The sequence below is a fragment of the Oncorhynchus clarkii genome, chromosome 18 (genome assembly GCF_045791955.1).
Source record: "Oncorhynchus clarkii lewisi isolate Uvic-CL-2024 chromosome 18, UVic_Ocla_1.0, whole genome shotgun sequence".
In the NCBI taxonomy this organism is placed as follows: Eukaryota; Metazoa; Chordata; class Actinopteri; order Salmoniformes; family Salmonidae; genus Oncorhynchus; species Oncorhynchus clarkii.
In genome coordinates, this window is record NC_092164.1 from 3,047,260 (window position 1) to 3,072,767 (window position 25,508).

At 40.9% G+C, this 25,508-nt stretch overlaps 1 protein-coding gene across 1 annotated transcript; it reads left to right on the forward strand.

Annotated features, from left to right (window-relative positions):
- Positions 1 to 1,724: 1,724 nt before the first annotated feature.
- Positions 1,725 to 18,907, forward strand: LOC139372871 (zinc finger protein 135-like). Its single transcript, XM_071112724.1, has 4 exons — positions 1,725 to 1,815; positions 2,590 to 2,838; positions 10,337 to 10,573; positions 13,468 to 18,907. Exons 3-4 carry the CDS (start codon positions 10,354 to 10,356, stop codon positions 14,532 to 14,534), a joined length of 1,287 nt encoding a protein of 428 aa, XP_070968825.1. The 5' UTR covers positions 1,725 to 1,815; positions 2,590 to 2,838; positions 10,337 to 10,353; the 3' UTR covers positions 14,535 to 18,907.
- Positions 18,908 to 25,508: the final 6,601 nt, after the last annotated feature.

Consider the following 25,508-nt stretch of genomic DNA (forward strand, 5'->3'; position numbering starts at 1 on the left):
CACTGTATCTTGGATAGGCAAAGAGTTGAAAAACTACAAACCTCAGATTTCCCATCTCCTGGTTGGATTTTTTCTCCGGTTTTTGTCTGCCATATGAGTTCTGTTATACTCACAGATATCATTCAAACCGTTTTAGAAACTTCATGGTGTTTTTTTTAACTAATAATATGTATATCTTAGCTTCTGGGCCTGAGTAGCAGGCAGTTTACTCTGGGCACCTTATTCATCCAAGCTACTCAATACTGCCCCCCAGCCATAAGAAGTTTTACACAGACAGCTCGGAAACATTCAGCGTGTCAACAGCTCTTAAAAAAACAAGTAATGATGAAGTCAATCTCTCTTCCACTTTGAGCCATGAGAGATTGACATGCATGTAATTAATGGTAGCTCTCCGTCTACTTTTAAGGGCCAGCCGTGTTGCCCTGTTCTGAGCCAACTGCAATTTTCCCAAGTCCCTCTTTGTGGCACCTGACCACACTACTGAACAGTAGTCTAGGTGCGATAAAACTAGGGACCTGCCTTGTTGACAGTGTTGTTAAGAAGGCAGAGCAGCTCTTTATTATGGACAGACTTCTCCCCATCTTAGCTACTGTTGTATCAATATGTTTTGACCATCACAGTTTCCAACCCAGGGTTACTCCAAGCAGTTTAGTCACCTCAACTTGCTCAATTTCCACATTATTCATATCGAGACGTAGTTGAGCCACATACGTTTTTCCAGCAGCAGACTATGATCGATAATGTCAAAAGCTGCACTGAAGTCTAACAAGACAGCCCCCACAATCATTTTAGCATCAATTTCTCTCAGCCAATCATGAGTAATTTGTGTAAGTGTCGAGTGTACTTCTCAAACATAATTTTGTCCCGAAGTTTGTTGACAGGCTGACTGGTCAGCTATTTGAGCCAATAAAGGGGGCTTTACTATTCTTTAGTAGCGGAATGACTTTAGCTTCCCTCCAGGCCTGAGGACACACACTTTCTAGTAGATTGTCAGACTCCGGTGGCTTCTCATTGTTGAAAGACAACAATCTTTTTACCAACTTTACGGAATTCAAAAGTACATTTCTTGTCTTTCATAATTTGGTCAGATATACTTGGATGTGTAGTGTCAGCATTTGTTGCTGGCATGTCATCCCTAAGTTTGTTTATCTTGGCAATATCAGTGGGTTTTGTGATAAATGAGACATCTGATTCAATGTATGAAGGAGCCGAGTTGGCTTTTTTTCTCATAATTTTGTTTAATGTGCTCCAAAGCTTTTTACTATCATTCTTTATATAATTTCTCTTTGTTTCATAGTGTAGTTTATTTTTATTTAGTTTAGTCACATTATTTCTTAATTCGCAGTACATTTGCCAGTCAGTTGGGCTGCCAGACTTATTTGCCATTCCTTTCACCTCATCCCTCTCAACAATACAAATGTTCAATTCCTCATCAATCCAAGGAGATTTAACAGTTTTTACAGTAATTTCCTTAATTGGTGAGGACTTATTAGTAACTGGAATAATCAATGGTTAATAATCAATCAATCAATAATCAATGGTTGCTCCACAGACCAGCAAACATTCTAGAAATAGCATTACACAATTAACATCTTGATCAACTCTATGCAAAGGAGATGTGTCCTGGAGGAGGCTACGAACCCCTTCTCATGTAATGGGGTAGGGCCTTCTCAAGGACCCCGGAATGCACGGACGGTGTTAGTGGGAGAACAGGAAGTTCCGGGAAGGCGCGCACCATTCTTCAGTATAAAGAAAGCGCAAGAAAGATGCGGTCTAGAAGATAATATTCGTGTCCGTTTCTGTGTATTACTACAGGTATGTAATAGCACGTGTAAACCTTCTAAAGAATATATTTACTTGAGGTTTCTGAATTCGTTTGGCAAGTTATTGGTTTTGTATAAAATTCACGAGCTGGTAAAATGGCGGCACCACTCGGTTTGCGTCAACGGACTTTTTTTTTTGTTTGTTTTTACTGCAACAATAATAACAATATTACACATCAATACAGGGACATTCCTGTGAATACAGTGAAAAAAATACATACAGAGATTATCAATTTTCTACATGTGTACTAATATTCAGACACATTAAGTTGTTTCTATCTTTATCTATAAATGTTACTATGGTGTGAACGGAAATACTATTGGTTTTGATTTAAATAATACAGTGAAGACAAGGTTATTCAGGATAATACTACATAGTGCCGCCTAAAACAAGGCAACCGTGTACTAAATGGTTTTTGAGTCGTTTATCCGAATTCGGGAAATCTACTATAGATTAAGTGCATTTAATTTGTGTAGCCTGATTTTAAAGTGTATACTTTGTCTAATGTGAATTAATGAATGTTTTGTCAATGCTTACCTACCTCACCTATTGAAATTAGATCAATGCTTGACTTCGACAATAGCTCACCGGAGCTGAGTATCGGCATCTCAAAATTCTACTGTTTGAGCTCATGTTCTTCTTATAGAAAATTAGCTCAACAGTATTGTGGAGCTCCTGCACCTAAATATAAACCATATTTTTAGAGAATAAAGTGCCAGAACTGTCAAGACTAACTTTTGTGTCTGTTTCTCTTTATTACTACAGGCTGACTCAGATTAAGTCTGAAGCCGGTAACATCAACAGTGAGGACAAACCCAGCCTTCCTCTCTCCTTCCACACTGAGTTCAAACCTACAGTCACTGGGTCCTGATTGTGACAGTGGAGCCCAGTTTGCACTGCAGGATCCAGAGATGGCATCAGTGAAGCTGGAAGACTGCAGTCAAACACTGGAGCTGAATGTCAACATTAAAGATGAAGAAGAGGAGGAGAGGATTGGGAAATCTGTTTCTCATGGTAAGAGCAGGTTCTAAGTGTGTTGTTCATCCAACTTCCCACTGTGTATGAAAAATGTTTTTACCTTTTATTTAACTAGGCAAGTCGGTTACGAACAAATTCTTATTTTCAAAAATTCTAAACAGAAATACCTTTATTTACGTAAGTATTCAGACCCTTTGCTATGAGACTCGACATTGAGCTCAGGTGCATCCTGTTTCCATTGATCATCCTTGAGATGTTTTTACAACTTGATTGAGAGTCCACCTGTGGTAAATTCAATTGATTGGACATGATTTAGAAAGGCACACACCTGTCTATATAAGGTGCCACATTTGACAGTGCATGTCAGAGTAAAAACCAAGCCACGAGTTTGAAGGAATTGTCCGTAGAACTCCATGAAAGGATTATGTTGAGGCACAGATCTGGGGAAGGGTACCAAAACATTTCCAATAATAAAAAGTGTAATATGCAGATACCTCTAAGAACTACAGCCAATAAAAATAGAGGATTTACAGTTCCAATGCTTCTAGAATCACCGGTTTGTAAAAACTCACAAAACTGATTCCAAATATTATGACACTCTGGGGCTTTCTTTTTCACTATATAAGTACATTTTTCAAGAGCCAGGCTTGATGTTAATTATTTTAACCAATGACCAAGTGAGGGGGAACTGACATACTTCCCATGGAGAGCAATTAAACATCTAGCTTGTAATAGACCGAGGTCAACCATTTTATTTTCTCTCCTATGTAAATCGATACTCTCTGGGTAAATATTTCGGTGGGACAGTTTAGGGATTAGTGGTATTGGGGTAGAGGTCATCTCAGAGATATAGCGCAGTACTGAGCTCCAAAACGTTTGTATCTCAACACATTCCTCCAGGCAATGATACAAGGTGCCTAAATGTGTGTTACATTTAACACACAGGTCTGGGGTATTGTGGTCAAATTTGTGGAGCTTAACAAGGGTGATATATGTTCTCATTATCCAAATGTATTGCAACAATCTCAGGCGGGTGTTTATTGTCTGTATCTGAGCTCTACAGCATATCATACATACCCCAATACACTGTACATATCCAGAAGGGGACCTAGAAGTTTTTCCTTAATTATCTTCGACATATCTATTGGGAGCCCATCTGGACCTGCCTCTCTACTTCCCTTCCTATTGAAAATAGCATCAGATGTTTCAACACAATCCAATTCCTTTTCCAGATCCAATTTAGTGTCTCCTGACGTAGAGGGAACGTCAATACCTGATTACTTCTCAGGAGATTCAGAGTTGTAAGGTGTGTTGTAGTAGGAAGCAAATGTTTGGTTTATTTCTACACGATCCATTGATAATTGTCCTTGTTAATTATGAATTGCAGGAATGGCTCGGTCTGAATTTAACTTCTAAATGCGCCAGGCCAGCAATTTACCAGGTTTTTCACCTTGATCATAGGACTGTTTCAGCCTAGTTAAGCTGTTTACAGCCTTTGAGGTGGAAAGTTCTTCATGCTGAGCTTTAAGAGCAAATAATTCCTTGTTTACTTCTACTGAGTTATCTCAAAAAATTTCCCTCTCCAATTCTCTGATTTTGATGTCCAGCGCTCATTTTCTGATTTAAATTTCATTGAGTTGATTTGAAACTGGTAGAATGTATAGTTTCCCCCCAATACTTAGGAGGCTTTCAATCTGGTACTCACTGACGTTTGGTTAGTGTTCAATACATGCTTAGGAGGCTTTCAATCTGGTACTCACTGACGTTTGGTTAGTGTTCAATACATGCTTAGGAGGCTTTCAATCTGGTACTCACTGACGTTTGGTTAGTGTTCCATACATGACAAGATCCTGAGGGCCATTGTCCTGCCATTCATCTGCCGCCATCACCTCATGTTTCAGCATGACAACGCACAGCCCAGATTTATCCGGAGGCTGCATTCATTGTAGCTGGGGATTTTAACAAGGCTAATCTGAAAACAAGACTCCCCAAATTTTATCAGCATATCGATTGCGCAACCAGGGGAGGAAAGACCTTGGACCATTGTTACTCTAACTTCCGCGACGCATATAAGGCCCTGCCCCGCCCCCCTTTCGGAAAAGCTGACCACGACTCCATTTTGTTGATCCCTGCCTACAGACAGAAACTAAAACAAGAGGCTCCCACGCTGAGGTCTGTCCAACGCTGGTCCGACCAAGCTGACTCCACACTCCAAGACTGCTTCCATCACGTGGACTGGGAGATGTTTCGTATTGCGTCAGATAACAACATTGACGAATACGCTGATTCGGTGTGCGAGTTCATTAGAACGTGCGTTGAAGATGTCGTTCCCATAGCAACGATTAAAACATTCCCTAACCAGAAACCGTGGATTGATGGCAGCATTCGTGTGAAACTGAAAGCGCGAACCACTGCTTTTAATCAGGGCAAGGTGTCTGGTAACATGACCGAATACAAACAGTGCAGCTATTCCCTCCGCAAGGCTATCAAACAAGCTAAGCGCCAGTACAGAGACAAAGTAGAATCTCAATTCAACGGCTCAGACACAAGAGGCATGTGGCAGGGTCTACAGTCAATCACGGACTACAGGAAGAAACCCAGCCCAGTCACGGACCAGGATGTCTTGCTCCCAGGCAGACTAAATAACTTTTTTGCCCGCTTTGAGGACAATACAGTGCCACTGACACGGCCTGCAACGAAAACATGCGGTCTCTCCTTCACTGCAGCCGAGGTGAGTAAGACATTTAAACGTGTTAACCCTCGCAAGGCTGCAGGCCCAGATGGCATCCCCAGCCGCGCCCTCAGAGCATGCGCAGACCAGCTGGCCGGTGTGTTTACGGACATATTCAATCAATCCCTATACCAGTCTGCTGTTCCCACATGCTTCAAGAGGGCCACCATTGTTCCTGTTCCCAAGAAAGCTAAGGTAACTGAGCTAAATGACTACCGCCCCGTAGCACTCACATCCGTCATCATGAAGTGCTTTGAGAGACTAGTCAAGGACCATATCACCTCCACCCTACCTGACACCCTAGACCCACTCCAATTTGCTTACCGCCCAAATAGGTCCACAGACGATGCAATCTCAACCACACTGCACACTGCCCTAACCCATCTGGACAAGAGGAATACCTATGTGAGAATGCTGTTCATCGACTACAGCTCGGCATTCAACACCATAGTACCCTCCAAGCTCGTCATCAAGCTCGAGACCCTGGGTCTCGACCCCGCCCTGTGCAACTGGGTACTGGACTTCCTGACGGGCCGCCCCCAGGTGGTGAGGGTAGGCAACAACATCTCCTCCCCGCTGATCCTCAACACTGGGGCCCCACAAGGTTGCGTTCTGAGCCCTCTCCTGTACTCCCTGTTCACCCACGACTGCGTGGCCACGCACGCCTCCAACTCAATCATCAAGTTTGCGGACGACACAACAGTGGTAGGCTTGATTACCAACAACGATGAGACGGCCTACAGGGAGGAGGTGAGGGCCCTCGGAGTGTGGTGTCAGGAAAACAACCTCACACTCAACGTCAACAAAACTAAGGAGATGATTGTGGACTTCAGGAAACAGCAGAGGGAACACCCCCCTATCCACATCGATGGAACAGTAGTGGAGAGGGTAGCAAGTTTTAAGTTCCTCGGCATACACATCACAGACAAACTGAATTGGTCCACTCACACAGACAGCATCGTGAAGAAGGCGCAGCAGCGCCTCTTCAACCTCAGGAGGCTGAAGAAATTCGGCTTGTCACCAAAAGCACTCACAAACTTCTACAGATGCACAATCGAGAGCATCCTGGCGGGCTGTATCACCGCCTGGTATGGCAACTGCACCGCCCTCAACCGTAAGGCTCTCCAGAGGGTAGTGAGGTCTGCACAACGCATCACCGGGGGCAAACTACCTGCCCTCCAGGACACCTACACCACCCGATGTCACAGGAAGGCCATAAAGATCATCAAGGACATCAACCACCCGAGCCACTGCCTGTTCACCCCGCTATCATCCAGAAGGCGAGGTCAGTACAGGTGCATCAAAGCTGGGACCGAGAGACTGAAAAACAGCTTCTATCTCAAGGCCATCAGACTGTTAAACAGCCACCACTAACACTGAGTGGCTGCTGCCAACACACTGACACTGACTCAACTCCAGCCACTTTAATAATGGGAATTGATGGGAAATGATGTAAATATATCACTAGCCACTTTAAACAATGCTACCTTATATAAATGTTACTTACCCTACATTATTCATCTCATACGCATACGTATATACTGTACTCTATATCATCGACGGTATCCTTATGTAATACATGTATCACTAGCCACTTTATACTATACTATGCCACTTTGTTTACATACTCATCTCATTTGTACATACTGTACCCGATACCATCTACTGTATCTTGCCTATGCTGCTCTGTACCATCACTCATTCATATATCCTTATGTACATATTCTTTATCCCCTTACACTGTGTACAAGACAGTAGTTTGGAATTGTTAGTTAGATTACTTGTTATTACTGCATTGTCGGAACTAGAAGCACAAGCATTTCGCTACACTCGCATTAACATCTGCTAACCATGTGTATGTGACAAATAAAATTTGATTTGATTTGATTTGATTTGATTTGATTTGATTTACGTCGCAAGGATCTGTACACAATTGATAATGCTGAAAATGTCCCAATTCTTCGATGGCCTGCATACTCACCAGACATGTCACCCTTTGAGCATGTTTGGGATGGTCTGGATCAATGTGAATGACAGCTTGTTCCAGTTCCTGCCAATATCCAGGAATTTCGCACAGCCATTGAAGAGCAATGGGACAACATTCCACAGGCCACAATCAACAGCCTGAATAACTCTATGTAAAGGAGATGTGTCCCATGGGAGGCAGCAGCAGCTACCCACTTCTCCAGTGCTTCATTAGTAAATTGGGAGGTGCTGGAACAAAAAAGTGAGCCCGAGAGGTGGTGACCTGGGGGTCTCTGAGGTACCAGAACACATTAAATAAAATACCTTTTATAATAAAGCATTGCATGCATTATCATGGTTTTAGTGTACTGGCAAAGAGTAGTGGTGTGGAGCTGCTTGCAGAAGTTGCACACATGGAGTACATTTATTGTAGCCTGGATTCCTGGAAAAATGTGGCCTTTTGTAAACAGATTTCTTGCGGTTCTACATAATTTTAGATGACTGGAGACTTTTGCAGATTTAAAAAAAAATACCTCTCAATGACCAAAATGACAGACTACTTTGACACTGACAAACAGAATCTGAGATCAATAAAAACAACCTTGTCTCTAATCCATCAATAGCCTAGGCCAGGTGTGAGGAGAAACACATTTTACAATATGAAGAGGAAGTTATAGTCCTAAACAAGCTTTCCAGTTTCACTGACTCACCCAATGATGTGCAGCTCACTCACCAGACAAAAGCTTATCTCTCTTGCTTTACCTTGTAAAAACAATGCTGTTCTCTCAATAGACCTATTTGGAAGTTGCTAACTTGGTAACAGACAGATTAGTATTTTCTATTCAGCAGGATCTATTTGCTTTACAAACTGTGTTTTCTAGCGATGGTATTAGAAATATTATAGGAAATAAATTATGAAGTGCAATGCTGGAGAGATGAGTTGTCGGCTCATGTCTATAACAACACAGAGGGAGAGAGATCATCCAAAGTGAATCTCATTTTAGTTCTGTGAGAGATACAGGTGTGCTTCTCTCTCACCACAGCAATGGCCACGCCTTGGTCTAAATAGGCTACAATGTTGCATAAACCTGGGACGGCCCAACATGAATCAATTCTTAGAATATTAGGCACGTTTTCACATTACGTTTTTTAGGAGGCATGACAATTGCAGAGGAATCCAAATGTAATTACTCTGATGGATTTTATTATGATTTTGACATTGCAAATAGTGGAAATGTATTTTTCATGCCACAAGAGCTTGGTTACCTGATCCTGACAAATAACGAAAGAACGAAAGACTACAAAACTGAGAGGTGCCGGAAGATCCGGCTCAAATTAAGTACCGCCCTTCTCATATAATGGGATAGGGACATAATAATCCCTGAAAGCACGGAGGGTTGCACCATGTTTTTTTTTATAACTAAACCGGTTGGTTCCAATGGGAAGAGATTAGTCATTGTGGGCAGAGCCAAGCACAAGGTAACGAGATCCTATTAGCGCGTTCTAGCATACATCTGCATATTTCTGTTAGGGAACACGACCTCTGTGAAGCGCTCGTGTGCAATAACTCAAGTCACCTTTGCGTTACTTCTAAACAAAGCGATTTATAAAAAATATATTAAAAATAAACTTCTGCAACGGGCAAGGTCTACAAAACGTAGTCCTCTCTGTTCATAACATATTTTAGTTTGGTAGTGAGGTGAAGCATGCGCTTAGCGTTTCCAATTTATCCATCGGGTGTAGTGGTGGAACAGGAAGTTCCAGGCAGGCACGCACCATTCTTCAGAATAAATGAAGCGCGAGAACTGTGATGTTAAGACGATAACCCCTGTGTCTGTTTATGTATTACTACAGGTTTGTAATGGCACGTTTAAACTTTCTAATTTCGAAAGAACATGTCATACCAAGCTAGGTAGCATCCGTTAACGTATTATCACGTTTGGTAAAGGGTTGATGTGTTATTTTTGTGTCAAACCGAGTGAACGTGATACACATAGATAGTCACATAGCTAGACACTTCGGGTTTGTCTGAATGGGTGTACATAATTTCCTCAAGGACATTTAATAAATAATCAATTTATTTGAGATTTCTGAGTTCGTTTGGCATGTTTTTGGTTTTGTGTAAAATTCACAAGCTGGTAAAATGGCGGCGCCCACTCGGTCTGCGTCAACGAACTAAAGAAAGCGGGTGCAGAGAGACATTTTCACGGTTACACTACAGTTTTGAAGCTTAATGTAATGATCATCAGTTTTCTACATGTGTACTAATATTCAGACACATTAAGTTGTTTCTATCTTTTATCTATAAATGTTACTATGGTGTGAACAGATACTATTCGTCTTTGATTTGAAATGATGGTGAAGACGATGTTATTCAGGAAAATAGTACATAGTGTTGCGATAAACATACTGTAACCTTGTACTAAATGCTTTGTTGTCATTTATGTATTTATGTGAATTTAATCTACTATAGATTAAGTGCATTTACGCTGTGTAGGCTATTTTTGAAGTGTGTATTTTGTCTAATTTGAATTAATTAAGGTTTTGTCAATTCTTAGCTACCAGATCTATTTAAATGAGATCAGTGCTTGACTTGGACAGGAGCTCACCAGAGCTGAGTACCAGTACCTCAAATTTCTACTGCTTCTGCTCGTTTCTTTTATAGAATATTAGCTCAAAAGTATTGTGGAGCTCCTGCACCTAAATATAAACAGTACCGGTATCTATTTCAGTCCAAGTCAAGCACTGAATTAGATCATTCAACAAGAAGAAATATAATATATTTTGAGGGAATAAAGTGCCAGAACTTTTGGTGACTGTTTCTCATTGTTACTACAGGCAGACTATAATGAAGTATGAGAACAATGAGGACAAGCTTAGCCTGCCACTCTCCTTCCACAGTGAGTCCAAACCTACAGTCACTGGGTCCTGATTGTGACAGTGGAGCCCAGTTTGCACTGCAGGATCCAGAGATGGCATCAGTGAAGCTGGAAGACTGCAGTCAAACACTGGAGCTGAATGTCAACATTAAAGATGAAGAAGGTGAGAAGAAAATTGGGACTTCTGTTTCTCATGGTAAGAGCAGGTTCTAAGTTTGTTATTTGTTCCAACTTCCCACTGTGTATGAAGAACTGCGGTAGAACTGTTTCAATGAGAAGGTAGACATTATTTCATGCTACTCAGACTTGCATGGTTTGACACCAGTATTGCCAACAAGTAGACAAACTGCCAGTGTTTTTTAAAATGTCTATGAAATGTGTCTGTATAGTTACTGTCATGGAAATATTGAATAAATATTTCTCAGATACCGGAGCTTGTGAAATCAAATAGACTTTATTACAAAAGTAACAAAGCCGAGCAATTCCATGGAAGAACTGATTCTCCATTCGCAGTACTCAGCTTTTATACAGTTTTACCCATACATAACAGTGTCACTCCACTTTATGTAAAATATTCATTCCTTCTAGCTTTGGCCACCCTAATATTGCTGCCTTTCTTATTGCCTCAGACATTTGGGCATAGATTATATTGGTGGCGTGACACACACTCCTACTGCAGGTCTAAAGATTTTGATCCAGCTCTGTACATTCACATGGGCTCAGCCTTCATTCTGCTTACACATGTCTAATATTTAACCTTATATCAATTATTCTTTCTACTTCAAAGAGAACACTATAGGTACTGAAAAACACCAGATGACTGGACATTCTCTAACATTACTAACCCTTGTGATAGTGAGTGGAGGATGACACGCCCCTTTTTTGTTAATGTTGCAAATGACTATTGTAGCTGGAAATGGCTTTTTTAATTTTATTATTTGTTTAATGGAATATCTACATAGGTGTACAGAGGCCCATTATCGGCAACCATCACTCCTGTGATCCAATGGAATGTTGTGTTAGCTAATCCAAGTTTATCATTTAAAAACAATAGTTTTCTAATGATCAATTAGCCTTTTTAAAATTATAAACTTGGATTAGCTAACACAACGTGCCATTGGAACACAGGAGTGATGGTTGCTGATAATGGGCCTCTGTACGCCTATGTGGATATTCCATTTAAAAAAAAGTCAGCCATTTCCAGCTACGATAGTCATTTACAACATTTAACAATGTCTTCACTGTATTTCTGATCAATTTTATTCAACAAAAATGTTTGCTTTTCTTTCGAAACAAGGACATTTCCAAGTGACCCCAAACTTTTAAAATGTAGTGTATGTCACCCGGTACAGCCAGAAGAGGACCGGCCACCCCTTTGGGCCTGGTTCCTCTCTGTTTCTTCCAAGGTTCCTGCTTTCTGGGGAGTTTTTCATGGCCACTGTGCTTCTACATCTGCATTGCTTGCTGTTTTTGTGATTTTTAATCTGGATTTCTGTAAAGCATTTTGTGACAACTGCTGATGTAAAAAGGTACATTTGATTGACATGTACAGTACCAGTCAAACGTTTGGACACCTACTCAATGAAGGCTTTTTCTTTCTGCATTGTAGAATAATAGTGAAGACATCAAAACTATGAAACAACATATATGGAATTGTGTAGTAACCAAATAAGTGTTAGATAAACCAATATATTTGAGATTCTTCAAAGTAGCCACCCTTTGCCTTGACAGCTTTGCAAACTCTTGGCTTTCTCTCAACCAGCTTCATGAGGAAGTCACCTGGAATGCATTTCAATTAACAGGTGTGCCTTCGTAAAAGTAATTTTTTGTAATATCTTTCCTTAATGCGTTTGAGCCAATCAGTGGTGTTGTGACAAGGAAGGGGTGGTACACAGAAGAGCCCTATTTGGTAAAAGACCCAAGTCCATATTATGGAAAGAACAGCCTAAATAAGCAAAGAGAAATTACATTCTATCATTACTGAGCCAGGAAACTCAGTCAATCCGGAACATTTCAAGAACTTTGACAGTTTCTTCAAGTGCAGTCGCAAAAAACATCAAGCGCTACGATGAAACTGGCTTTCATGAGGACAACCACAGGAATGGAAAACCCAGAGTTACCTCTGCTACAGGGGATAAGTTCATTAGAGTTACCAGCCTCAGAAATTACAGCCCAAATAAATGCTTCAGAGTTCAAGTAACAGACACATCAACAACAACTGTTCAGAGGAGACTGTGTGAATCAGGCCTTCATGGTCAGATTGATGCAAAGAAACCACTACTAAAGCACACCAATAAGAAGAGACTTGCTTGGGCCAAGAAACACGAGCAATGGACATTAGACCTGTGGAAACCAGTCCTTTGGTCTGATGAGTCCAAATTTCCAACCGCCGTGTCTTTGTGAGACGCAGAGTAGGTGACCGGATTATCTCCGCATGTGTATTTCCTACCGTGAAGCATGGAGGAGATGTGACATTGTGGCGGTGCTTTGCTGGTGACACTGTCTGATTTACTTAGATATCAAGGCACATGTAACCAGCATGGCTACCACAGCATTCTGCAGCGATACGCCATTCCAGCTGGTTTGGGCTTAGTGGGACTCATTTGTTTTTCAACAAGACAATGACACAACATACCTCCAGGCTGTGTAAGGGCTATTTGACCAAGAAGGAGAGTGATGGAGTGCTGCATCAGATGACCTGGCCTCCACAATCACCAGACCGTAACTCAATTGAGTTGGTTTAGGATGAGTTGGATTAAAGCAGCCAACAATTGCTCAGCATGTGTGTGAACTTCAAGATTGTTGGAAAAACATTCCTGGTGAAGCTGGTTGAGAGAGTGCCAAGAGTGTGCCAAGCTGTCAAGGCAAGGGGTGGCTACTTTGAAGAATCTAAAATACAAGCTATTTTGATTTAACACTTTTTTTTGGTTACTACATATGTGTTATTCCATAGTTTTGATGTTTTCACTTATTATTCAATGTAGAAAATAGTAAAAATTAAGAAAAATCCTTGAATGAGTAGGTGTGACCAAATGTTTGACTGGTACTGTATATTACACCAACTGACTGGTTCTTCTGATGTTCACACAGGAGATCATGTTGAGACATTCTCTACATCCAGAGAGCAACAGCAGGAAGATCACAGAGCAAACAGGTCTCACCACTGCCCACATTGTGAGGAGATTTTCCCAATTCTATCAAAGCTAAAAATACATCTAAAAATACATACAGGAGAGAATCTGTATTTCTGCACTGACTGTGGGAAGAATTTCACAACATCAAGGGCTATGATAGTTCATCAGAGAGTTCACACAGGAGAGAAGCCTTACTCCTGCTCTGACTGTAGGAAGAGTTTCTCTCAATCGAGCCACCTAAAACAACATGAACGTATACATACAGGAGAGAAGCCTTACTCCTGCTCTGTCTGTGGGAATAGGTTCTCTGGACGGGGACATCTAAAACAACATGAACGTATACACACAGGAGAAAAGCCTTACTCCTGCTCTGACTGTTGGAAGAGTTTCTCTCACTCGAGCCACCTAAAACAACATGAACGTATACACACAGGAGAGAAGCCTTACTCCTGCTCTGACTGTGGAAAATGCTTCACACAATCGTCTCAGCTAAAAGTTCACCAGAGAACACACACAGGAGAGAAGCCTTACTCCTGCTCTGACTGTGGAAATAGTTTCTCTCACCTGGGCCACTTTAAAACACATGAACGTATACATACAGGAGAGAAGCCATACTCCTGCTCTGACTGTGGAAAATGCTTCACAACATCAACTGAGCTAAAAGTTCATCAGAGAACACACACAGGAGAGAAGCCTTGCTCCTGCTCTGACTGTGGAAAATGCTTCACAACATCAACTGAGCTAAAAGTTCATCAGAGAACACACACAGGAGAGAAGCCTTACTTCTGCTCTGACTGTAGTGCGAGTTTCTCTCAATCGAGCCACCTAAAACGACATGAACGTATACACACAGGAGAGAAGCCTTACTACTGCTCTGACTGTGGAAAATGTTTTAAATCATCAGCTGAGCTAAACGGTCATCAGAGAACACACACACGAGAGAAGCCTTTCTTCTGCTCTTACTGTGGCAAGAACTTCTCCCGATTGGCCAATGTAAAAACACACCAACGGCTACACACTTGAGAGAAGCCTTATCAGTTCTCTCACACCAGCTAAGATTTGTCACTCCACTTAATTCTCATCTCATAAAATAATTGGCAACGTTGAATTGGATCAAATGAAGAAAGTGTAGAACACTATTGTAATCCTATAGTTTCTCACTGTGAGAGAACTGTGCAGAGGAAAGGGAGTGTTATAGAATGTTAGCCTCTCTTTACTGATCAGTGTACATCTTGTCAGTTTTGCTGTGTTTTTTTTAGCCCGTGTCTATAGAGACACATACCAGCTCTACTGGTAGTACTGGTACTACCAGCAGTACCGCACTTGTCGACTGCACAAGTTGTTCTGCTTCCACGAGCACATCCAATGCTAGCGTCAGTTATTCTACGTTTGTTGTTAGCCCAGCTAGCATGGACACTGACAGTTGTGATTCTGATGCAGCCGAAGAGCTACTGCCCCTTTACCCAGGAAAGCACTGAACAACAGGCGGATGTTGGACCATCGAAGAGGTGCAAATATGGTGAGAACTACATTGATTTGGGGTTCATTTATATTGGGAATAGTGCCTTTCCTCAGCCACAGTGTGTTATATCTCACAACTCAATGAAAAATCCACTCTTAACCAGTCATTTAGAAACAAAACATGCCAATTTGAAAAATAAGCCACAGGAGTTTTTTGAGCGAGAGTTGAGACTACTTTCGAGTAGTAAGACATGTATAAAATCTGCAGGTTCCATTAATAAGAAGGGGCTAGAAGCGTCTTGGTGAGTTACCAAGTGGCTAGGACAGGCAAGCTCCATACTATTGTGGAGGACTTAATTCTTCCTGCTTCCGTGGATATGGCTGGGGGAAAATGTTTTTAAAAAATGATTCCGTTTCATGATGCATCAGTGACATGGCAGATGTTTTGAAACTATTACTGCTTCGCATTACAAGCCAGTGAATTCAGTGGGATGAGTCAACAGACGTGGCGGGCCTGGCACAGCTCCTGGTATATGTCCATTACGTTTTTGGGGGGTCAATTAAGGAAGACATCCTCTTCTGCAAACCACTGGAAACCAGGACAACAGGATATCTTTTTAAAGTACTGGACAGCTTTGTGACATCAAATGGACTTAGGTGGTCAAGATGTGTTGGTATCTGTACTGATGGCGCAAATGCCATGACAGGGAGACATAGTGGAGTGGTAACGCGCATGCAAGCACTTACTCCCGATGCTACTTGGGTTCACTGCAGCATCCACCGAGAGGCTCTTGCTGCCAAGGGAATGCCTGACAGCTTGAAAGACGTTTTGGGGACTACAGTGAAAATTGTTAACTTTGTTAACATGGACAACACACAGGTCTTTCATCATTGTATGATTTATTTTGTGTGCAAATGAACTCAAGCTTATGGTCAATGTCAAATGTGATCTAGCGAAGCACCTGAGTGAGTTTTGGTGTGCAAATACGCAGGTACTTTCCTGAAACGGATGACACAAACTAGATTCGTTATCCCTTTCATGCCCTGCCTCCAGTCCACTTACCGATATCTGATCAAGAGAGCCTCATCAAAATTGCAACAAGCGATTCTGTGAAAATGTAATTTAATCAGAAGCCACTGCCAGATTTCTGGATTGGGCTGCACTCAGAGGAGCCTGGCTTGGCAAATCACGCTGTTAAGACACTGATGCCCTTTGGAACCACGTACCTATGTGAGAGTGGATTCTCGGCCCTCGCTAGCATAAAAACTAAATACAGGCACAGACTGTGTGTGGAAAAGGATTTAAGACAACTCTGCAATGTTGGGTTGTATTGGAGAGAGTATGTGCATCCTTTCAAGCAAACCCTTCTCATTAACCTGCGGTGAGTCTTTCACAATTTTCAATGAGCAAGTAAGGTTTAATATGTAAAATGTCTAAATAAAGAGCAAAATGTATTATTATTATTATTATTATTTGTGCCCTGGTCCTATAAGAGCTCTGTCACTTCCCACGAGCCTGGTTGTGACAAACTCACACTCATTCTTATGTTTAATAAATGTATCGTATAGTGTGTGTGTGAAAGGCTTACAATATTTGAGAGCGCGCTGACCCTGTTGCTAGAGGGGGTGCGCAGCTGGAGGTTGAATGTTTGAAGGGGTACGGGACTATAAACATTTTGGGATCCACTGGTCTAGATAATCCCAGTTCCTGCTGTGTCATACTGATGGGAAGACTAGGCTATGGAGAAAACCATGAGTACATGCATCCATGCCGTGTGTCAGCATTGCAGGCTGGTGGTGATGGTGTGGGGTGTGTTTTCAGGGCACACATTGGGCCCCTTGATAAAAGTGGAGCAACGTTTTAATGCCACAGGATATCTAAACATCATTGCCAATCAGGTGCGTCCCTTTGCGGCAGCAATGTATCCAGCTAAGGATTTTTTCTGCAGGATTATGCCCCAAGGCTTGTCCAGGAATGGTTCCATGGGACCCATGACAGGGAATTCAGTTTACTGCAGTGGCCTGCCGAGTCACCAGATCTCAATCCAATTGTGCATCTGTGGGAGGAGATGGAACGTGCTATTCAGAGTAGACGTCCACTCCCAGCCAACCCGACACAACTGTGGGAAGCATTGGAGTCATCATGGCCCAGCATCCCTGTGGGTTTCTTTCCACACCATGTGGAGTCCATGGCCTGACGAATTGACTAGTGTTTATTAAATTGCCTTTTAATGCTAGATTCATTGTTTTAGAGATTGATGAATTTATTTTAATAACTGTTGAAGTTAATTGATATGTTTGTACATGAATTTGTTCTGGGCAACATCTTCTCTTGTGTATAGTTTTAAATGAAACAAACTGTTTTAAATGATATGGTGTCTATAAATGAACCAAATTTGATCCCATTCACATTCTCACAAACAAATGGCCTACACTGTGTAAATATAATTGTTGACATCCGATGGTCATTCTTATGGTGGGTTGCAAAATGCAGGATCCTTCCAAGTTGAACCCACCAGAGGGGGACTGTCATGACGGTCCTGTGAGGATCAGGTTACAGTGGATCCCGGTTCTACAGAGAGATCTCTCCCTCCCAAAGAGGGGGAGAAGTATAGAGGTATTGATGGGGGGGTTTATGACCTCACGCCCATCGTAAATTATAAGGCAACAGCCCAACTCCATTCTGTTCTCTAATGTGAGAGACTGGAATGTCTGTGTGCCTTAGGAAGAGTTTACAGCCCAAAACTACACAACATCAAATAAATGGACATTGGGACATGTATATTTGATCAACCAAATGGTGGAAACAATGATGGATGGAATATGAAAATGAATGTCTATTTTATGATGTTCTTAAAAGTTAGTTGAGGATGTTATAACGAAAACATTAAATTGAAGAGTTTTCATACTGTATATGTGATGTTTACATACTTTGTGTCGAGAATATGCAGATGAAAGAGGATGTTATGGTGATGTTAAGACTGATTTTAGTTCTCCTAATACCTTGCCTTGTAACTAGCTACGCCCCAGGGAACCCAGAGTGTGTCATAAAGATGGAAACGCCCCTTTCTACTCTATGGTATAAAACATGAGTTAAGAATTTACATATCAGACTAAATTGAACACGCACTGCAGCCGAGGTCTACTGCTAGTCGTGACCCCGAAACGCAACACGAGGTTGAAGACAAAGTAAATCTCTGAACAATCAAGTTTATGGTGGAGTAGCTATTCTAAGTACTGTATCTAGGAAGTTGAATTTGAGCTGTTCTTTTCAAGTCACCAGTTGTCTACATGGCCCTCTTACCCACGCCGGGAGCGTCGACACGGCTGATTAGCCTCCTCAGAAGCCCACTCTCACAGAACGAGTGCAAGGAAACTGACAACTAAGAGAAAGGACATTGTGACATAGTTTGGAAAATCAGAGACTTACACCTGAAGACGAATGAACAAGGCGTTGGCCATACCTTTTCCCACTAAGCGGAACTCGACCCACAAAGAGAGACCCAACAGAGACTTTCAACACATAAATACATGCATTACACTTTTAACCCATAAGAGGGGCAGTTCGGGGCAAGCTGTTAGGGCTGAAACTAAGCATAGTTTACAAATGTATCCAAGTGTTGAATTTCTCTCTTTCTCTCTGTGTGTGAAGCTCCATCTTGCATTGGTCCACAAACCTGTTGCCATTTTATGAAGTTTTAATCAATAACCTAGACTGTTTGTGTATATTTATCTTATGTTATCATTTAACTGGTTAGTAAATAAATAATAATCTAAATTTGTGTGGTACGGAATAATTAGTGCAGATTTACTAATTATGCGACATTCAGAATGAGACTGAGGAAATTAATTAATTGATGACTGCTATGAAATCTATGTAATCTTTGAGTTAATTTGCGAAACGGTTCCTCATTAAACAAGCTTTTCCCGTGGTGCTCCAGGTTACTGAGTTAATTGTTACAGAATGAATTTAATCACGTAATAATAAAAAGCAAATTATGTCATCACATTAACAATAACGTCGCGACATATTGCTGCCCCCGTGCGAGAAATCTAAACTAGGCCTCACTGTTGAATTTAGTACATAGGAATTGTGTAGCAAGTTACTCATACACCAATCATGATTATTGTTGAGAGTGGCGTGTGTGTAGTTTTTCGTTTTCACCCAGATACTAGTATAGCGAGATTGACTCGTGTTGTATATCTGACACACATCAGTGTGTAGGGGATTTTCTGAATGCTATGAGCTGGGGTATATGTACCAGCCGATGCAGGCATTCTGAGAAAAATACTAGTTGGGCCCAATGTAGTGTTATTTCTGTCTATCGCGTTCAGAAGCGAGTAGACTTGGTCATAATTAATTTCTCGAGCATGGACACAGGGCCGTTTAAAATTTGAGTAGATATTGGCTTGACCAAGTTAGTAATTATCTCTGTCTCGTGTTTTCATTGGTGTGAGTCAACCAACCGTGTGTTTGTGTTTTCCTCACGTTCCGGTTAATCGCAAAAAATATTGCTGAAAGGTTGAACGTGAGACGTCACTTAGTGAACCCGTTCTCTTGTTGGAGCGGAGTCTGACTTTCCAGCACAAGTGAAGCTAAGCATTGCACCAAATGCTAAGCTAACAAGGGGGAGCAGCCGTTTTTGTTTCCCCCTTTGTTCAAAGTGAAATCCCGTGCCGTGCGGGAATCCCATGTGATTTCAGCTTGTGTTATCAGTGGCCTCTGGTGGTGAAGAATCGCCAGTAATTGTTTTTAAATATCTCCGGTTCCACTGCATGATATGATTTTAAACTTTCTACATTTTCAGGTTAATTTAAAGTTTAATTTTCAAATAGCCTAGACAGGTATGATTCATCATTAACATTATTTAAATTGAACAATTACATTTGCGAGCTCATTAGATCCAACTCCCACATTACTGATCTGGTATTGTTGGAAGTCCCACCTTTGCTAGAATCCAGTGGGATTTCAGCTTTCAGGGATAAGTGGTGGTGATGAATAGCAAGTAATTACATTTTTTAAAAACATTTTTATAATTTCTTGTGACAGCAACCATATGCTCAAATCAAATTTTATTGGGTCACATACACATGGTTATCAGATGTTTATGCGAGTGTAGCGAAATGCTTGTGCTTCTAGTTCCGACAGTGCAGTAATATCTAACAAGTAATCTAACAATTCCACAACTACCTAATACAGACAAATCTAAAGGGATGGAATAAGAATATGTACATATAAATATATGGACGAGTGGCATGGGCAAGATGCAATAGATGGTATAAGATACATTATAAACATATGAGATGAGTATTGTAAGATATGTAAACATTATTAAAGTGGCATTATTTAATGTGACTAGTGATCCATTTATTAAAGTGGCCAATGATTTAAGTCTATATGTAGGCAGCAGCCTCTCTGTGTTAGTGATGGTTTTTCAGTCTCTCAGTCCCAGTTTTGATGCACACAGGCAGTGGCTCGGGTGGTTGTTGTCCTTGATCTTTTTGGTCTTCCTGTGACATCGGGTGTTGTAGGTGTCCTGGAAGGCAGGTAGTTTGCCCCTGGTGATGTGTTGTGCAGACCGCACCACCCGCTAGAGAGCCTTGCGGTTGAGGGCGGTGCAGTTGCCGTACCAGGCAGTGATAGAGCCCAACAGGATGCTCTCAATTGTGCATCTCTAAAAGTTTGTCAGGGTTTTAGGTGACGAGCCAAATGTCTTCAGCCTCCTGAGGTTGAAGAGGCGCTGTTGCCGAGGAACTTAAACTTTCCACCTTCTCCACTACTGTCCTGTCGATGTGGATAGGGGGGTGCTCCCTCTGCTGTTTCCTGAAGTCCACAATCTCCTTTGTTTTGTTGACGTTGAGTGAGAGTTTGTTGCTCACGTTTGTTACAACGGGGTACGCTGTACTGTATCCAACCAATCTCAACTGATTGGATATCATTGTCTCGTTGACGATAAAAGCCGACCAAGACAAACTAATGGAAACTGTACTATAGAGGCACAAAATATGTTAGTGGAAAAACAAAAAGAACTGGAGGTACCTATTCAAGAACGCTCAAGTGTAATGTATAAGGAGTAAGGAGTAAAACAAGGCTGTCCGTTGTCTACATATCTACAGTGCCTTGCGAAAGTATTCGGCCCCCTTGAACTTTGCGACCTTTTGCCACATTTCAGGCTTCAAACATAAAGATATAAAACTGTATTTTTTTGTGAAGAATCAACAACAAGTGGGACACAATCATGAAGTGGAAAGACATTTATTGGATATTTCAAACTTTTTTAACAAATCAAAAACTGAAAAATTGGGCGTGCAAAATTATTCAGCCCCCTTAAGTTAATACTTTGTAGCGCCACCTTTTGCTGCGATTACAGCTGTAAGTCGCTTGGGGTATGTCTCTATCAGTTTTGCACATCGAGAGACTGACATTTTTTCCCATTCCTCCTTGCAAAACAGCTCGAGCTCAGTGAGGTTGGATGAAGAGCATTTGTGAACAGCAGTTTTCAGTTCTTTCCACAGATTCTCGATTGGATTCAGGTCTGGACTTTGACTTGGCCATTCTAACACCTGGATATGTTTATTTTTGAACCATTCCATTGTAGATTTTGCTTTATGTTTTGGATCATTGTCTTGTTGGAAGACAAATCTCCGTCCCAGTCTCAGGTCTTTTGCAGACTCCATCAGGTTTTCTTCCAGAATGGTCCTGTATTTGGCTCCATCCATCTTCCCATCAATTTTAACCATCTTCCCTGTCCCTGCTGAAGAAAAGCAGGCCCAAACCATGATGCTGCCACCACCATGTTTGACAGTGGGGATGGTGTGTTCACGGTGATGAGCTGTGTTGCTTTTACGCCAAACATAACGTTTTGCATTGTTGCCAAAAAGTTCAATCTGACCAGAGCACCTTCTTCCACATGTTTGGTGTGTCTCCCAGGTGGCTTGTGGCAAACTTTAAACGACACTTTTTATGGAAATCTTTAAGAAATGGCTTTCTTCTTGCCACTCTTCCATAAAGGCTAGATTTGTGCAATATACGACTGATTGTTGTCCTATGGACAGAGTCTCCCACCTCAGCTGTAGATCTCTGCAGTTCATCCAGAGTGATCATGGGCCTCTTGGCTGCATCTCTGATCAGTCTTCTCCTTGTATGAGCTGAAAGTTTAGAGGGACGGCCAGGTCTTGGTAGATTTGCAGTGGTCTGATACTCCTTCCATTTCAATATTATCGCTTGCACAGTGCTCCTTGGGATGTTTAAAGCTTGGGAAATCTTTTTGCATCTAAATCCAGCTTTAAACTTCTTCACAACAGTATCTCGGACCTGCCTGGTGTGTTCCTTGTTCTTCATGATGCTCTCTGCGCTTTTAACGGACCTCTGAGACTATCTCAGTGCAGGTGCATTTATACGGAGACTTGATTACACACAGGTGGATTGTATTTATCATCATTAGTCTTTTAGGTCAACATTGGATCATTCAGAGATCCTCACTGAACTTCTGGAGAGAGTTTGCTGCACTGAAAGTAAAGTGGCTGAATAATTTTGCACGCCCAATTTTTCAGTTTTTGATTTGTTAAAAAAGTTTGAAATATCCAATAAATGTCGTTCCACTTCATGATTGTGTCCCACTTGTTGTTGATTCTTCACAGAAAAATACAGTTTTATATCTTTATGTTTGAAGCCTGAAATGTGGCAAAAGGTCGCAAAGTTCAAGGGGGCCGAATACTTTCGCAAGGCACTGTATTTATCATGGCCATTGAAATGCTAGCTATTAAAATTACATCCAACAAGAACATCAAGGTGTTAGAAATCCAGGGGATAAAAACAAAAGTGTCAATATGATGACTCTAGTTTTTTCTTAAGTCTACAATCTGGATCCCTGCACAGTCTCATTGAAGATCTTGATCACTTTTCTAGCGCCTCTGGATTAAAACCTAATTATGACAAGTGTACCATATTACGTATTGGATCGTTAAAAAATAGTGTTGACACTACCTTGTAGTTTACCAATGAAATGGGTGGATGGTGAAGTAGACATACTTGTTAATCACATCTCAAAATATACATTAATTTACCACAATTAATTTCAATAGAAAGTTAGTAAAAATAGATACGATTCTGCAACCATGGCAAGGTAAATACTTGTATATTTATGGAAAAAATACATGGATTAACTCTTTGGTCCTATCACAGTTTACTTACTTACTTACTAATAGCATTGCCTACTCCAGATGATTTGTTTTTAAAATCATATGAGCAAAATATGTCATTTTATTTGGAATGTTAGCCAGACAAAATTAAACGTGCCTATTTATATAATGAATATGAGTTTGGTGGGCTACAATTATTAAATATTAAAGCTTTAAATCTCTCACTAAAAGCTTCACTCATACATAAGTTATACTTAAACCCAAATTGGTTTTCCAGTAGATTTAGAAAAACTCATCCTTTGTTCAAAAATGCCTTTTTTTGCCTTCATACAGATTACAACTTCTCATTTAAAGTATTCTTAAACAAGCCATACAAAGCTGGCTACAATTTCAGTTTTGTCCTCCAGAAAATATTACAACAAATGTAATGGTTAAACTCAAATATATTGATTAATTAATATATATTAATATATATATTAATATATATATTTATTATATTAATATTGATTAATAAAAAAACATTCTTTATGGATTTAAAAAAAAATGGTATTATATTTATTAATGATATTATGATAATCATAATTCAATTAGCAATAGACTGGGTCATAACTTATGGAGGTTTAATTTATGAATAACATTTATATCTAGAACCTGGTTTTACCATTAATAAAATATTTTCCAATGTTCTCCTCCTCTTCATCATCTTTAATTTTGAATTCTGACATTACACATCCATGAAGAACTTCCGACTGCACTAATGTAGTTATGAAAGTTCAATCAGTAAGGCTGGTCTGAATGGATCGTCACTTCATTCATCTAGTAAACTCTATGGTGCAGACATGGTTTAAAATAGTCTCAGACTTGTCCTAGAGTAAATTTAAAGTCAGGATGATTTAATCTAGATCCAAGCAGTGGGCAACCATGAGGGCCTTCAGAGAAGGCTAAGGCTGGATAAAAATGTATATATATATTTTTTTTTTTATAACATTTTGTTTTAATTTGTATTTCATCGTTACAATTACTTGTAATAATTTTCTGATTTCATCTCTTCAGTTGTTGTTGGAAAGAGAAGGGTTAACACTGAAGAGAAAAAATATCCAATCAGGATTTTCTTTGGTGGTCTCTGGGTAGAAAAATCTAGCTAGCTCAGCCAGCCATTGGCTAGAGTCATGGGTAACAGCATATATAGAGTGTGTCTGAAAGTGGGCCTGTTGACAGAAGTGGGAGGATCAACAGAAGTGAGTGTATGGAAAGTGAATCAGCTAATTGAGAAGATTTGTTGCCACTCAAGGCCGTTTTGTGTGGCTGATATGATTGTTGAACAACCAGTTGATTGTTTGACGACTGTGGCATTTTATCTAAGCAAATCCCTAACCTTTTTCCTAACCTGCTAGGTTAGTTCTCTTAACCTGCTATGTAAACATTACGCTGACCAGCATGCACCTGGGTATGGCTGGTCTGACCAATAATGGAGTGCTGATGTTAAACTTCCACCTTTCCAGACACAAGTCTCTCACCGTTGACGCTTGTTATAGACCCCCTTCAGCCCCCAGCTGTGCCCTGGACACCATATGTGAATTGATTGCCCGCATCTATCTTCAGAGTTCGTACTGTTAGGTGACCTAAACTGGGACATGCATAACACCCCCGCCATCCTACAATCAAAGATAGATGCCCTCAATCTCACACAAATTATCAAGGAACCTACCAGGTGCAACCCTAAATCCAAAACCATGGGCACCCTCTAAGGTATCATCCTGACCAATTTGCCTGGGTCTCAGCGATCATTTCCTCATTGCCTGCGTGCATAATGGGTCCGCTGTCAAACGACCACCTCTCATCACTGTCAAACGCTCCCTAAAACACTTCAGCGAGCAGGCCTTTCTAATCGACCTGGCCCGGGTATCCTGGAAGGATATTGACCTCATCACGTCAGTAGAGGATGCCTGGTTGCTCTTTGAATGTGCTTTCCTCTCCATCTTAAATAAGCATGCGCCATTCAAAAAATGTAGAACTAAGAACAGATATAGCCCTTGGTTCACCCCAGACTTGATTGCCCTTGACCAGCACATAAACATCCTGTGGTGTTCTACATTATGATTGAATAGCCACCGCGATATGCAACTTTTCAGGGAAGTCAGGAACCAATATACAGGAGTCAGATTAGGCTACAGGTAAAACAAATGTTTAAAAAAAACACTGGCTGTTGTTGACAAGCATATTCAGTTAATATTCATATTATTCATGTTTAATTCAGTGATTGAAATGATGAGCCCATCCCTCAGTAGCCTATTCCAGCAGGCTATTGGGAAACAAGCACTTCTTATTGAGGATTTGCCTCGCTTTCATGTTGAATAAATTAGTCTGGAAATTTGAACTAAGCAAGCTGCTAAA

Bases quoted from the DNA above. Each gene is read 5' to 3' on its own strand.
- LOC139372871 (XM_071112724.1), top strand. From the start codon at position 10,354: ATGAGAACAATGAGGACAAGCTTAGCCTGCCACTCTCCTTCCACAGTG. The intron at 10,574-13,467 runs GTAAGAGCAGGT...ATGTTCACACAG, and splicing joins TGGGACTTCTGTTTCTCATG to GAGATCATGTTGAGACATTC.